This window comes from Arachis ipaensis, chromosome B08 (assembly GCF_000816755.2).
Source record: "Arachis ipaensis cultivar K30076 chromosome B08, Araip1.1, whole genome shotgun sequence".
NCBI lineage: Eukaryota > Viridiplantae > Streptophyta > Magnoliopsida > Fabales > Fabaceae > Arachis > Arachis ipaensis.
Window position 1 is genome coordinate 125,466,610 of NC_029792.2, and position 16,762 is coordinate 125,483,371.

At 38.0% G+C, this 16,762-nt stretch overlaps 1 protein-coding gene across 1 annotated transcript in view; it reads left to right on the forward strand.

Annotated features, from left to right (window-relative positions):
- Nucleotides 1-7,171, forward strand: part of LOC107612791 — a 9,022-nt gene extending 1,851 nt beyond the window's left edge. The window contains 9 exon segments of the mRNA XM_016314535.2: nt 336-809; nt 924-1,225; nt 1,922-2,641; nt 2,722-3,000; nt 3,201-3,362; nt 3,479-4,417; nt 4,508-4,723; nt 5,767-6,027; nt 6,373-7,171. Of these exon segments, the coding sequence (XP_016170021.1) occupies nt 336-809; nt 924-1,225; nt 1,922-2,641; nt 2,722-3,000; nt 3,201-3,362; nt 3,479-4,417; nt 4,508-4,723; nt 5,767-6,027; nt 6,373-6,723 (3,704 nt within the window). The 3' untranslated portion in view covers nt 6,724-7,171.

Consider the following 16,762-nt stretch of genomic DNA (forward strand, 5'->3'; position numbering starts at 1 on the left):
TTTTTACTCCCCCCCACCCCCACCCCGCACGCGCGCTCTGCGCCCCGCAGCGCGTCCTCCTTTCAAATTAACTTGTGATAAATTGATACTTCATACTTGCGAAGTATATCCGCTGATACAACAAACACACCACATTTTATAGATGATTTTATGGATCTTGGTTTTCCCTGTAGAAATATAGTTCAATCCTTACATTCAGGGGTCTCCCTCCCTCCAAAAAAAAAAAAAGAAAAACATTGAAAAGATTTTTAGGTTGCTGCTTTACAAATAGTTAGAGGCTGGTCCTTAGATGAATGTAGCTTGGTAACACATTTCCATGGTTTTAATGCTATCAGGGCAGTCCCAGCCACCATGCCACCTTTCAGTGTTTCTTGAAGTTACAGATTCTAGGAATACTTCCAGTGATTGGAGTTGTTTTGTTAGTCATCGTTTGTCAGTTGTGAACCAGAGGATGGAGGAGAAGTCTGTCACCAAGGAATCTCAGAACCGCTACTCCAAAGCTGCAAAGGATTGGGGCTGGCGTGAATTTGTGACACTTACAAGTCTCTTTGATCAAGATTCTGGTTTTCTTGTCCAGGACACTGTTATATTCTCTGCTGAAGTTCTTATATTGAAAGAGACATCAATAATGCAAGATTTTACCGATAATGATTCTGAATTGAGCAATGGTGGTTCCCTTGTTGATAGTTTTGGGAAAAGAAGTTCGTTTACATGGAAAGTGGAGAATTTCCTGTCTTTTAAGGAAATCATGGAGACTCGGAAAATCTTCAGTAAATTCTTTCAGGCTGGTGGATGTGAACTTCGGATCGGTAGGTGTTTATTATGAAGATACTGTGCAATCTTTGCATTTTATTCACTGGAAGTTGTTATTGCAGATTTTGCATTTCTTTTTTTAATTAAAAGCTTATGTTTCCATGTAACAGGTGTCTACGAGTCCTTTGATACAATATGTATTTATTTAGAGAGTGACCAGGCTGTCGGTAGCGATCCTGATAAAAACTTCTGGGTCAGATACAGGATGGCTGTTGTGAATCAGAAAAATCCGGCCAAGACAGTGTGGAAAGAATCCTCTATCTGCACAAAGACGTGGAATAATTCCGTTTTACAATTCATGAAGGTCTCAGATATGCTAGAAGCAGATGCAGGGTTTCTTGTCCGTGACACCGTTGTTTTTGTATGCGAAATATTGGACTGCTGCCCTTGGTTTGATTTTGCTGATCTAGAGGTAAGTTCCTATGGGATTGCCCGGTTTATATATTACCTTTTGCACCAACTATTGTTAATGGATGGTACCAAATGTTCTCTCATCTCACAAACAGAGATTGTTTCTATGAAAGATCGTGGATCTTTATTGACTTTAGGTATAAGACTACCTTTATTTGAGTGGATGTCTATGTGATCCCGGCCCTTCTGCCCGAGGTGTTAGTAATTTAACATATAATATCTGCTCTTGCATCTAACTTATATTCTGTATGGTAAGATTGGAACAAGCAAGTTAGGAAATATGGCGTCCTCCTTGGAATTTTTGCTCGTTGTTTGCTGATACGATGCATGGAACAAGCTGATAAGTGACTCAAGTTACAGAAGTTGATTAGTGATTCAGTTCATAATTTTGCATCCCTTGAACTTCGTATTGTATATTTAAACTAGTAAGTTCACACCGAAGAAAAGAAATTGCAAGCATTTTTCTACCCCATGTATGGGCCAAATTATGATTGCAAATATTTTTCTCTCTTAAAAAAGCTTGTGATTATACATGTGTTTTTGGTAGAGAAGGAATTTGTCTCATAGGTTTACCTTCCAGCTTGTCATGTTCTGAATTGAAGTGATACTATTATAGCTACTGATTGTTTTGAATTCATGTCGCTCCCATTGAGAGGTTGCACTTGCCTCTTCTTCTAATGTGATTTTTAATATACAGGTGTTGGCATCAGAGGATGATCAGGATGCATTGACAACTGATCCTGATGAGCTCATTGACTCTGAAGACAGTGAAGGGATAAGTGGAGATGAGGAAGATATTTTCAGAAATCTTCTTTCCCGAGCTGGATTCCATCTGTCATATGGAGATAATCCTTCACAGCCACAGGTTACTTTACGAGAGAAACTTTTAATGGATGCTGGTGCAATTGCTGGGTTTCTGACTGGACTTCGGGTTTATCTTGATGATCCTGCTAAAGTAAAGCGCTTGCTTCTTCCTACCAAGCTCTCTGGTAACTGTGATGGGAATAAGACCAGCAAGGCTGATGAGTCTTCACCTAGTTTGATGAATTTGCTGATGGGAGTTAAAGTATTGCAGCAAGCAATCATTGATTTACTACTGGATATAATGGTTGAATGCTGCCAGCCTTCTGAAGGGGTTCCTGTTGCTGATTCTGTGGATGCATGCTCGAAACCTCCAGATGGCAGTGGAGCTGCTAGTCCTCTTGAGTGTGATAGAGAAAATGGAGCAATTGAGTCAATCCAAGTTCCCGTTTACGAGAGGTTGGATTCTGTTGTTGAAGAGAGTGGCGGTACATCTGCTGTGCAGAGCTCTGATTTAAATGGGAATGTTATTCAGGAAAAGGCTGTTCCTGGACAACCTATTTGTCCACCAGAAACATCTGCTGCTGGTTCAGATAATGCAACTTTACGGTCAAAGGTATAATTTGGTATTAATATGAGGGGATTTTTCTGTTAAATATTATCTATAATTTTGATTGTGTAAATTTGGAACTTCAGACAAAGTGGCCAGAACAGTCTGAGGAGCTCCTGGGATTGATTGTGAACTCACTTAGAGCTTTGGATGGAGCTGTTCCGCAAGGATGTCCAGAGCCAAGACGACGACCTCAGTCTGCACAGAAAATTGCTCTTGTATTGGACAAAGCTCCTAAGCATTTGCAAGCAGACCTTGTTGCACTGGTGCCAAAATTGGTTGAGCTGTCAGAACACCCACTGGCTGCCTGTGCACTTCTTGAGCGACTACAAAAGCCAGATGCAGAACCTTCTTTACGAATACCTGTGAGATAAACCAATATTTATTTTCTCAACACCTTATCTGTAATACGTAGTCTTATAAATTTAATGTCATGGGATTTCATTCCCCCTAGTATATATGCTTCGGCTGCATTTATCTCACTACCAACATAATGCTAAGCATGGTCACATTGTTTTTCTCTCCTATTAATGTCCTTTCTCTTTTTAACTCCTTCCTATCTTAGGTGTTTGAAGCTCTTAATCAACTGGAGTGTGGTAGTGAAGTGTGGGAACGCATTCTGTTTCAGTCGTTTGAACTTTTGACAGATTCAAATGATGAACCCCTTGCTGCGACGATAGATTTTATATTCAAAGCAGCATCTCAATGTCAACACTTACCTGAAGCAGTAAGCTTTAAGATAGTTTGAAATTGCACCATATTTGTTAATATGTTTATCCAAAATATTTTTTGAAGCACTTGTGTTTTTTTTTTTTTTACTTTTTATTTTTATCAATTATGTAGGTTAGGTCTGTTCGTGTAAGGCTGAAAAATCTTGGTCTTGATGTGTCGCCTTGTGTCCTTGACTTCTTGAGCAAGACTATAAATAGTTGGGGTGATGTTGCTGAAACCATACTTAGGGACATTGATTGTGATGATGATTATGGTGATAGTTGCTCAGCTCTGCCTTGTGGAATTTTTTTATTTGGTGAACACAGCACCACTACTGCCGGACTTCATGTGATTGATGAGCAGGCTTTTCGTGCTAGTCGTCATTTTTCTGATATATACATACTGTTTGAGATGTTATCCATTCCTTGTCTTGCTGTTGAAGCCTCTCAAACATTTGAGAAAGCTGTAGCTCGAGGTGTAATAGGGGCTCAGTCTGTAGCCTTAGTATTGGAAAGCCGCCTTTCTCAAAGATTGAGTAATGGTGCCAGATATGTTTCTGAAAATTTTCAGCATCCAGAGGGTGCATCAGAGGGAGATGTAAGTGAGCAACTTGGAGTTCAAAGGGAGGATTTTACTTCAGTTCTTGGTCTTGCTGAAACTTTGGCCCTTTCGAAAGACCAATGTGTGAGGGAATTTGTGAAGTTGCTTTACACGATATTGTTTAGATGGTATGCCAATGAATCTTACCGGGGGAGGATGCTGAAGAGGCTTGTTGACCGTGCCACTAGCACAGCAGATGCCGGTCGTGAAGTAGATTTTGATTTGGATGTCTTAGTTACTTTAGTCTGTGAGGAGCAGGAGATTATTCGACCTGTTTTGAGTATGATCCGTGAAGTTGCTGAACTTGCAAATGTTGACCGGGCTGCTCTGTGGCACCAGTTATGCGCTAGTGAAGATGAAATTATTCGTGTTCGTGAAGAAAGCAAAATTGAGATTTCTAATATGGCTAAGGAAAAAGCTATTATAGCACAAAAACTGAGTGAATCCGAGGCCACAAGCAATCGCCTCAAGGTATTTCATGTCCTAATCATTTATATACTGTGGTTATCTCTTAATTTGCTTTAATAGAATTTTTTACTGATCCAATTTATGTTTCAACAGTCTGAAATGAGGACTGAGATGGATCGGTTTTCTCGAGAAAAGAAGGAAATATTAGAACAGGTTCAAGAAGTTGAGAGTCAGCTTGAGTGGCTTCGTTCGGAGCGGGATGAAGAAATAACAAAGCTTTCTGCGGAGAAGAAAGTTCTTCAGGACCGTTTACACGATGCAGAGACACAAATTTCTCAGTTGAAATCTCGAAAACGTGATGAATTGAAGGTATTAGATATAATACACTTGTTTACATTATGAAAAGAGAAACCACTTGCTTATATCAATGTTAGTATATATTGCTGCACTACAATGACTATATGTACATAGTTAATGAGCCTGCTGCTTGAATAGAAAGTAGTAATGTTTCAGTTACGTTTGTGCGCGCGCCGTTGTATACCAAAACCCAAAATATCTTCACCTAATTTTGCCAAATATTGTCGGAAGGTAATCGGCCTTCTGTTTTCACTTCAGCTGATGTATTACTCCCCTGCTAGGAACAGTTCTGATTCTTCCTAAACTAACCACTTGATCTCTCAAAGATACACGTAGCATCAATGTGGTTCCTGAAAGTTTTTACATTAATTTAACTCTTAAAAGCTATATTGATGTCAGTTTAGTCCTTGAAAAATTTGACATCAGTTTGTCTTTAAAAAATATATGTAATGTCAGTTGTATCATTTAGGAGTGAACTGATGTAAAAATCTTTCAAGGACTAGACCAATGTGTATCTTTAAGAGACTAAATAGTTAGTTTCATGTTCAAGTAAATATTAATTTCATCACAAAGTTTGCGTGGTCTTGTGTGCTTTACCTTCAGGTCATATTTATGCTTTTGAGTGAGGGGGCATATTAAATGCCACAACTCATTTCTAGGTTTCCATTCAGCGCACGTTTTTTTCAGGAAACTTTTTTCTTGTGTTGAATCTCCTTTTCCGAATCAACCTTTGGTCCTTTCTTTTGTCATTCATCATATTACCCAATATAAATATAAATAAAATGAAGAATTACTTTATTATTCTCATTTCCTTGTTTGGATCAGTAATTTTGTTGCTGGATCTGATACATCATGACTGCCAAAACAAATAATAGAGGAATTAGAAAGCAGCTTGATCTAATCTTTTGACGTGAAAACTGTATGCTCAGGAGATTACTGTCCTCCATTTTTTGTTCTACATTTGAAATTAGTTTTCCTTTGAGAATTAATTTTAATTTGTATGATATATATAAGCATGTCAGTTGTAAATTAATTTTGATTTGTATTGTCCACAGAAAGTAGTAAAAGAGAAAAATGCACTGGCTGAAAGATTGAAGAATGCTGAAGCTGCACGCAAGAGATTTGATGAAGAACTGAAAAGATTTGCAACAGAGAATGTAACACGGGAAGAAATCCGGCAATCACTTGAGGATGAAGTCCGTAGACTGACTCAAACAGTAGGGCAAACCGAGGGAGAAAAGCGGGAGAAGGAAGAGCAGGTTGCTAGGTGTGAAGCATATATTGATGGCATGGAATCTAAGTTGCAAGCCTGCCAGGTTTGTCTTGATATGGAGATTGCACTTGTCTATTATTTATATTATATCATGGTATATATTTACACGTTTGACTTATACAATGAGGTTAAGCATATTTAAGTTTCAGTGCTACCTGTTAATTGCATGTTTTATTAACTGTAATGTTGAATTTATTGAGCAAAATAATGTATACTGTTTTTCCATGACTAGCAACATTCCATTTAGTTCTTTATCCTTAGAATCAGAAGACCAACCTTTATGCTTGTGTTGTTTGTTTTCCATGTATTCGCATACTAATTAGTCTATGCCATACACCTTGGAAATATGCAAATCGAAAGTCCTAATGTGTTTGTTTTCTTTTTGCAGCAATATATTCACACGCTAGAGGCCTCCCTCCAGGAGGAAATGTCGCGACATGCCCCTCTGTATGGTGCCGGTCTGGAAGCTCTATCAATGAAAGAGTTGGAAACACTATCACGTATTCATGAAGATGGGCTGAGGCAGATCCACGCCCTTCAACAGCGTAAAGGGAGTCCTGCCGGGAGTCCACTTATGAGCCCCCATGGCCATGGTCTCCCCCACAGCCACGGATTATATCCTGCTGCATCTCTGCCGATGGCCGTTGGGATGCCCCCACAAATCATCCCAAATGGGGTAGGGATCCATAGCAATGGCCATGTGAATGGTGCAGTTGGACCTTGGTTTAATCACACTTGAATTCTTCCCCCATAGGATCCAATTCTTTTGAGTTATTTCTTTGGCATGATAGCTGGTAGGGCTGTTGGGTAGGAAGAAAGGTTGGTTGAAATTTTGCCACAAATGTTAGGAAGTGACACCAATGGAACTATCAGTTGCAAATGCCATACTCATTTGCGCCTACTTTTTTTGGTTTAAAAAAAGAATTAATTACAGGCCTTTTAAGTTTTCATAGATATAGTATGTTTCCACATAGTTTAGTTTGGCCAAAGTGGTTGAATCCTATTTTTATTTTTGTCATGGCCAGAATTGAACCGCTGTAAGAAATCTTGATTGATAGTTTGAATACGTAATCAACATAGAGATCTGAGATCCTCTTCCCACTGACTGACACTCATTGGTGAGAAAAACAGTTATTCCTCGTCTGATCCACTTTTAATGTCTGAATAAAATCCTCTCTTGTCGGCAATCATTTTTCTGCCCTGTAGTTTGTGTTTCTCTTACAGTTTAGCCCTTTGCCCGTACGGAATGCAATGAGAATGGTATTTATTGATTGAGATCTGAGAAAAAAGTCATTGTCATAACGATGAATTATTATATTCTGGTACATATTTTCAATTTCTATTGCTCGAGAGTTGAGAATATAGAAATATATTTCAATCATAGAAATTAAAATGATATTTATTATGCAGTACTCCATAAAATAAAGGCATGCTAGTCAAATATGCTTCTTGCAGCATTTATTCCCCTGACTAAACTAAAGGACAATTTCTTCTTTCTGAAAAACAACTAATTTTGCCTTGTTATTTGTTTCTTCAAAAGGAAGCCAGCCATTTCTTAAATAATTTTTTCATCCTAGATTCTCTTGGCTCTTGCTGTTCTACTGGGGTTTCTTTTTTCTCTTTTATTTTAAGGATAAAATTAATTTTTGGTTTCTTCATTAAACCTTTATGAAGCTGAGACGTGCCCGGCGCAGCATGCATTGAGTATCTTTTTTGAAAAATAAAAGAATTCAGTGCAAAACTATAGCAGTCGAATGTACCGGGGAAAAGAAAAATAATATTAGAGGATCAATATTTTTAGCGTAAAAGAGAAAAAAGTTGATTAGTGTTTATTCAAATATAAGATAAAATAAAAAAAAAAAAGGTTAATCACCTAGAATTTCTCTACAAAAAACTATACCTGAGGAAATTAATAGGACTATGGACGAAAGTTATTTCCTCGGTTTTTGTTGTTAATTTCAATCTGCCTTACATAAAAGAATATTATTATGTTATATTTAATGTTAACAAAGTGAGATTGATTGTATCATATATATTGATATGTTGTCATTACTTCTGAAAATTTTTCCTAAAGACATTATTACCAGAAAAAAATTGATAATCTCACAAAATGCAATTATGTTATATAGATATAAAAAATTAATATGAAATCACTATATATTTATATTTATAATCAAATTTTATGATAAATCTGGGTCCTCCTCCATGTATATATAACAATTAATATGATTTCAAATATATGTTTGTTGTAACATAGGAACATTTTTATATTTCAGGTCAACCTAAATTGACTGCAATGGACACCAGAGAAGAAGCATTGGTATGTTCTTGCGGAATATGTTCCTTGTTGATTTATTTTAGAGAGAGGGGAGGGGCAAAGAGAAAAATAAAAGGGAGAATGTGTGTATGCGTGTTTATTGGCAATTGATATAAGCCTATATTGTCTCCTAAGCCCTAGGTGCCTACTAAAATCAGCTTCAAACTTTTCTCAGATGCTCTCACAACATGACAAAAATACAATGCAATTTGATATTCCAGTCTTATGGATCATAGTTTTTTTCTATATAACACTCATGTAGTGAGATTTGAGATGTAAACATTTTTATTACTATTATTATTATTTTGCATAATTTATATACTTGTTTATAATAATAAATTTTATATAAATGCATTTATACACATAAAAATGAGTCATACAATCAATCAAAATATCAAATTTATATGACATCTAGTAAGAATAAATATAAGAAATTAATTTTTAAATAACAGAAATATTAAAAATTATCAAAATTTATTATTTTTGGCAACCAGTTAGTCATTAATGTTTAAAAATATGAGATAAAATATATTATTGAATTACTAGATTATACTTTTTGTTTTTGATATTGGAGTAGCAATGGTATTTTTTTAAAATGTGGACTGCTGTCTGCTGAGGTGCTATTCTTAAATGTGGAATTATTTAATTAGAGAAACAGAAATCAGACCGTTCGATTTATGAGAGGTACAAAAATTGGACCGAGAAATTTCTATTAAGAAAAAGAGTTATTCTCCACATACAAGCATTTTCCCATACAAGTCATACAAGTCATTTATATTCATGCGTTTTTTCACGTTTTTTTCCGTGCCTTTTTTTCTTCTTCTTTCTTCGTGCATCCTCTTCTTCGTAATTTTTCTCTCTCGTTATCGTCGTCATCAATACCACATCTTTCTCCTCCTTCTCTTCCTCCTCCTTTTTTCATTGAAATTTTTTCTCCTCTTTTCGTTTTCTCTTTCTCATTCATCATCAGTTATCTCGTTGTTGAAGATAATAAATAGAGTAGACTACCATTTTTACCCATGGAAGTTGAAAACGCTGACAAATCTACCCACAAGAGACGGAAACTACCAAATGTGTCCATCAATCATGAGTTCCGTGGGACGAAACTAACCAATCCATATTTCGGTGTTGACTCCGTCAGTAACACTCCCTACGTGGCACTTCACGGCGTGACATGGCTTGGGAGGCTGCACACGTGGATATTATAATTATAATTAGTTAAAAAAATAATTGAATTTTGAATTTTTTTTTGAAAAAAAAAGGGAAATTAGAAATGAACAGTTAGCAAAGGTTTTTCATCTTCGCGCGATTCAGAAAACAAAGGGTACAGCCCTAGGAAGAAACTGTTCATCTTCAACAATTAAAGAAAACCTCCCAGGCCGACGATAATCTCCGTATTGAAGAGAGGGTGCTTGTTGGCGTGGACCGTTTGGGCGGGTGGAGTTGCGTGGTGTCATCCATAGGTAAGTAGTAACCATTCGTCTCTATGTGATGGTTTTCTTGTTTTCGGTGCATGGTTGTGGAAACTGGGTTTTTATTAGGGTGTGCTTGTATTTGCTATGATTTGGTTGTTAATTAGGGTGTGTCTGTTTGCAGATGGCAACTATCCACATTACGTTAGTGATTAGTCACAGAGAAAAATTTCAAAAGGGTGATGATGGCAGAGTGGCATACATTGGGGGTGAGAAAATAGAGATTGAACGAGTGAATGTCGATACCCTAAATAGGTTCTTCATGAATGACTTAGTAAAGGATATAGGGTACACTGATGTGAGCGAGCTTTACTGGCTTGAACCTGGGAAGGAGTTGGATGGTGGGTTGAGGTTGCTTAGACTTGACATGGATGTGGTGACTATGTACGAAGCAGCCATCGCTAATGGGAGGAGAGTGGAGGTGTTCACTAAGCATCCAGTTAACCTTCCTGAGTTTGCAGAAGAAAACAATGAACCTGAAGAGGATCTTGAGATTTTAAATGTTACGAAGACCCCAGTGAAGCACAGAACCAAACTGTGTGTTAGGAGACCCCCAACACCAAAGAAGAAGCACAAGAAAGTGGTGAAGATCAGTGAGACTGAAGGAGGTATGCCTGGACCGGATACCCAAACAGAACAACCAAAAGTAGGCAGTGACGAACCAAATCTCCCCACACACTCACCAAAGGTAACCTTCGAAGAGCCACCAAGGATCATTCAAACCCCGGATGCACCCACCGAACCCAATTTGCCTCCACATGAGCCGTTGATCAAGACTCCTCCAGAGCCTCAACAACCATGTGTTTCAGTTGGAAGTCATGAAACTGGGCACCGAAATCCAGTGTCTGCGGAGTCAGTGGCTCCCACAGTTGATAAAGGGCCTCCGGAATCTAATGAGATTTTCACACAATATATTCCACAACTTTGCAATGAACCAGAGTCTTAAGAGAAGACCATTCAGAATGAGAATAGAACACCTTGTGAAGAGAGTCAACCTAGCAGTTCACAGCCCGAACCGTCTACAAACCCAGATGTGGGTGGTGGTAGTCCAAAGAAGCGGAAGAGACGATCAACAGTCAGGCCTCCTCCATCAGGGCAAACGTTCATACCTAACCAGGATCCAAACAAGCATCCTTCAATCTTTATACCTATGGAGGGTGAAGATATGGCTGGGCCAAGTGCAGGGATGCATTGTTACGAGTCTGAAGAGCTGGATTCTGTTGCAAGTGATGATGAAGATAGTCAGCAAGCAGCATTTCCTCAAGCTAATCCCGATGCTCCAGTTAGGGAGGTAAGGCTGGAGGTTGGGATGGAATTTGAGAATCTGGAGCATTTCAAGAAGGCAGTTAGGAAGTTCAACATCAACCTAGGGCGAAGCATATTCTTTCCAAGAGTTGATTCAACTAGGTGCAAGGCCATATGTTATGACGAGGATTGCCCATGGAAGATATATTGTGTAAAACGGTCGTTTCCATTAAGCTTCCAGGTGAAGACCTTTGTCAACAAACATACCTGCAGCAGAGTTAATAAGAACAAATCTGCAGATGGAAAATGGGTTGTTGAAGAGCTTGAGGACAAGATCCGTGACCATCCAGACATGACTCAAAGGCAGGCACAGGATTTTTTCAAGAAGGAGTTTGATGTGATTGTCAATGAGAGGAAGATATACCGTGCAATGGTGAAGGCGAAAGAACTAATAGAAGGATCAGAGATAGCTCAGTATGCACTTCTACGGGATTATGCTAATGAAATTATAAGGACCAACCTTGGCTCCACCGTAAGGATTAGCACTGATTATGTCGAAGGGACTGGGTATAAATTCAAAAGAATTTACATATGCTTGGAAGGGTGTAAGAAGGGCTTCTCGGTTGGCTGCAGGCCTTTTATCAGGTTAGATGGTACTTTTTTGAAGGGATACTACCCTGGGCAGTTGTTGACTGCGATCGGCCACGATGCCAATAATCATATATACCCTATAGCCTATGCTGTGGTGGAGTGCGAATGCAAGGATAGTTGGAAGTGGTTTCTCGAACTTCTCCAACAAGACTTAGGGGACGCAGCTATCAATGGAATTAACTTCATGTCAGACATGTAGAAGGTAATGGTCTCAATTCTTAGTTACTGCTTTATATAGTTACTGCTTTCCTTCTTTATATTGTTACTGCTTTACTTTTCCCACTAGGGCCTTTATATAGTTACTGCTTTCCTTCTTCATAGGGGATAATGATTTACTTGCTTTACTTTTCCCACTAGGGCCTCATCCCAGCTATGCGTGAAGTAAACCCAGGTGCTCATCATAGATATTGTGCTATGCACATATGGCAGAACTTCAGAAAATAGTGGGGTGATACAGAGTTGAAGATGGCAATGTGGAGGTGTGCCAAGGCCACAACCTCCCAAGAGTTCAATGCTGTACTGGATCGGATCAGACGGGTTAATCCACATGCTTAGGAGTATCTGAACAGGATCCCTCCAAGTCAATGGAGTAGGTCTGGCTTTAGCGAATACCCAAAGTCTGACAATTACACGAACAACAACTGCGAATCGTTCAATTCTAGGATCAAGAAGATGAGAGGGAAGCCTATTATAACTATGCTGGAAGAGGTGAGGGTTTACATGATGAGCATAATTGCTAGAAACAAGAAGGCATTGGTGGGATATAACGGAGTTATCACTCCGGTGCAGCAGAGTAGGCTGGAAAAAGAGAAAAGGGAGAACAATAAGTGGCAGCCGTTTCCCACTGGAGATGATCCTGAAAATGTGTATGAAGTTCAGTGCTTGCCACATAAGGTTATGGTGGACTTAGGAAAGAGGACTTGCAGTTGCAGATTTTGGCAACTGATTGGCTTGCCATGCAGGCATGCATGTGCTGCCCTTGCATACCAGAATAGGCGACCAGAGGAACATGCACACAACTGGCTTTCCATGGGGGCATATAACAGCACATACCAGTTCCCCATCCAACCTGTTCCAAGTCAAGAATACTGGGAGCATGTTGACCTACCACCTGTACTGCCACCAGTATACAAGAAGCAGATTGGGAGGCCAAAGTCCAAAAGAGACAAAAGAAACGACACCCCAAAGGAACCCACCCCAGATCCACATAGGGCCCCCATAAAGTATGGCCCCATCACCTGCAAGTATTGCCTAAAGGTAAATCATACTTCATATGTTACATCACTTATGAATTCATGTTCCACGTTTTGTTTCATTCCACATGTTACTGCGGACTGGACATAACAGTCGCAGTTGTTCCAAGAAGAAGGAGGCAATGGCTTGGAGTGCTGGGGGACAAAGTGCAAGTCAACACCCACCTGCTGCGGATGACGAAGAGGAGGCGGCAAGACTGGAGGAGATGTTATGGGAGGAAACTCTTGAAGCTGTTGAAGCAGCTGAAGCAGCAGCAACTCAGCCCCCGCCTGTAACTCTATTGATTTATTTTGCAATCCCATTTTACAAGTTAGAAGTTTTATGTCATTATGTCACTCATACGTTTCTATCTGAACAGGAGACCACCCCAGTTAGGCCACCTACTGCAAAAAGGCCACCAAAGAAGAAGAAGAATGTGAGGAGACCGCCACCAACTAGTCAGCAACCACGACCTCCTCCGCCGATTGTCAGCCCAACAACACCAACTACTACTAGTTCATCACCCCCAGCCTCTGATGTGCCACCCACTGTGACACCTCAAACTATGCAAGCTGCCTCCCAGGGTACTACTTCAAGGTTCATGGAGTTCATGCCAACTCCCATAGTTAGAGTATCAACCACAAGGAGGTGGCCGCAGCCAGCCTTCCGTCCGCCAGGCAAAAAGGGGTCAACAACTGCACAGTTGAAAGAGGGGTCAAGCGGAAGCAGCAACTCCACTCCAATTCCGTGAAGCAATAGTTTTATAACTTATTTTTTTTTGTAATCCTGTTGGCAGTTTATCGTACAATTGTTGGATCAAGAAACATATTATGCCTTATTTTGTTTACGTTTTGATAACTCTTAGTACAATCTTGCACGTTTCTGTAAGCCAGTTACTACATACTTATCAGGATATTATTCCTGTCTTTGATGTTATTTTGGACCAGAAAGTAAACAAGAATTGCAATTAGTACCAGATAATTTTTTCATGTTACATAACTTATAAGGTTACATCTGACATTAATTGGATACCATGTGTGCACAAATGACATATTTCGAATCGATCATGGGTATTTTTGTCATGATCTTACACTAACAACTAATAGGGATCAAACCCTCCTAAGAATCAGATACACAGTGCACACAACATTACAAACCACAGCCATTGATATCATCAGAAGCCAAAACCTAATTTTTCTAAATTCAGCTTCAAAGCTCCCTAATCTGGTGAGCATCTTCACTTCAGCCTCAGCCTCATCAACATCTTCCTGCATCTTTCTTTCTGACAGTGCTCTCCTCAAACCCTCACCCTCCCACTGCCCTTCCATTTCATCTACCCATGCAAAGAAGTTGGAGTCCGAGTTCTATCCATGACAAAAAAAGTAAAATCAGATGCACATTCAGCTCCCACAAAATAGGATGTACAACGGGTTACCTTCCAATTGGGACAACGGACGAACCACCTCCCAGGATTCATCGCTGTCCCGGACTATAACAGCGTCACCCCCAACCCACAGAAACATCTGCCATTGAACTTCCTATCATGCACCCGTTTTGAAATTGAGCTTCCAGACACACTACCGCTGCCATTCGAAGGTAGAGTAAAGAGTCTTCGCCTTGACATTGGTATAATTTCGAAGATTATTGTGAATCTAGGGTTCGTGCTTTGGATGAAAGCATGTTTGAATTTGGGAAATTTTGAGGTTGAGGGTACATTATAATGGTCAGACATGTCAGCAATCCACGTGTGCAGCCCTCCAAGCCATGTCACGCCGTGAAGTGCCACGTAGGGAGTGTTACTGACGGAGTCAACACCGGAATATGGATTGGTTAGTTTCGTCCCACGGAACTCATGATTGATAGACACATTTGGTAGTTTCCGTCTCTTGTGGGTAGATTTATCAGCGTTTTCAACTTTCATGGGTAGAAATGGTAGTTTACTCTAATAAATAATTCAGGTTCAGATTGTCAATTGGACCAAAACGAAATTGATTATTGTTTTGAATCCAAGGCTAAGGTGTGATTTAATTTAGAAGAAAAAATATAGCATTAGAGGAAACATTTTTCTGCAGCAAATTTGGGTGTAGTACGAAGATATTTGGGTGTAACACGAAGATATTTGGGTGTATTTTAAGAATTTTTGGGTGTATTTTTATTCTGATAAGTTCTGCATAATTCAAAACTCTTCTTCTTCCTCCTTCTCATATTCTACTGTTTCTTTTTTTCTTTTTATCATCATCACCATCTTCTTCTTTTTTTTTCTTATTCATTTTTTTTATTTTACCTTATCAAGTTTCTTCTTGTTTTATTCTCTTAACAAGAATAAAAATAAAAAATCAAACAAAGAAGAAGAAAAAATACATAATGCTGCAAAATTACTTGAAAGAGAATGAATTTACATTCATTTAACTAAAAGAAAGAAAGAAATAAGGAAAAAAAGAAGAAGAAAAAAATGCAGCATTAGAGAAAATATTTTTCTGTATTTGCAGCAAATTTGGGTGTAGCACGAAGATATTTGGGTGTATTTTAAGAATTTTTGGGTGTATTTTTTATTCTGATATAAGTTCTGCATAATTCAAAACTCTTTCTCTTCCTCCTTCTCATCTTCTACTGTTTCTCCTTTTTTTTTTATCATCATCACAATCTTTTTCTTTTTTTTTCTTATTCATCTTTTCTTTTTTATTTTACCTTCTCAAGTTTCTTCTTGTTTTACTCTCTTAACAAGAATAAAAACAAAAAAAATCAAACAAAGAAGAAGAAGAAAGACATAATGCTGTAAAATTACTTGAAAGAGGATGAACTTACATTCATTTAACTAAAAGAAAGAAAGAAATAAGGAAAAAAAGAAGAAGAAAAAAAAAACGCAGCATTAGAGAAAATATTTTTCTGTATTTGCAGCAAATTTGGGTGTAACACGAAGATATTTGGGTGTAATACGAAGATATTTTGGTGTATTTTAAGAATTTTTAGGTGTATTTTTATTCTAATAAGTTCTGCATAATTCAAAATTCTTTATCTTCCTCCTCTTCCTCTTCTACTGCCTCTTCATCTTCTACTGTTTCTTCTTCCTCATCTTCTTATTTCGTTTTCTTATAATTCTTCTTGGAAAAAAATCAAACAAAGAAGAAAAAAATACATAATATTGCAAAATCAATAGAAAGAGGAGGAGGAAAAAATGTAGCAACAACAACGGTAATAAAAAAATAACAATGAAGATGAAACACGCGAAGAAAAAAGAGGAGAAACGCAAAGAAAAAGGAGAAGAAAAAGAAGAAAGAGGATGAGGAGAAGGAGGAACGCGAAGAAGAAGTATCTTCCATAACAGTGAGTGAAAACGCGCTTTGGAAAATGGTTGAGTGACGCGCATGTTATCATGCTCCGGTCAGTTAATATAGTTTTTGTTAGATTTGGCCCAACTTGTAAGACTTGTGACTTATATGTGTAGCATAGCTCTAAAAAAAAAATTAAAAAATTTGAGGTACAGAAATTGAGCTCTCCAATTTGTGTACCCTTCTACACTTTTAAAAAAATACCAAAAATTATAATATTAGAGTATATCACTACTTTTATTTTTATACCAAAAAAAAAATTAAATTAAAAAAAAATTAGATTAAAAGAATTGAGTTGATAACTAAATAATGACTAAAAAATAAAAACAATAAATTTTAATGGCCTAATATTTTTTTATGTATAATTAAAGAGAAACAAAAGAAAAAGTAAAAGAACCAATAAAGAGGACGAAATAAAGAAAAGCATATATTACTTTCTTAATTGACAATACTACTAACTCATTACTCATGAGTTCATATGGATTATTACTGCTTTATGAATGAATGAATGAATTAATTAATTAATGACCA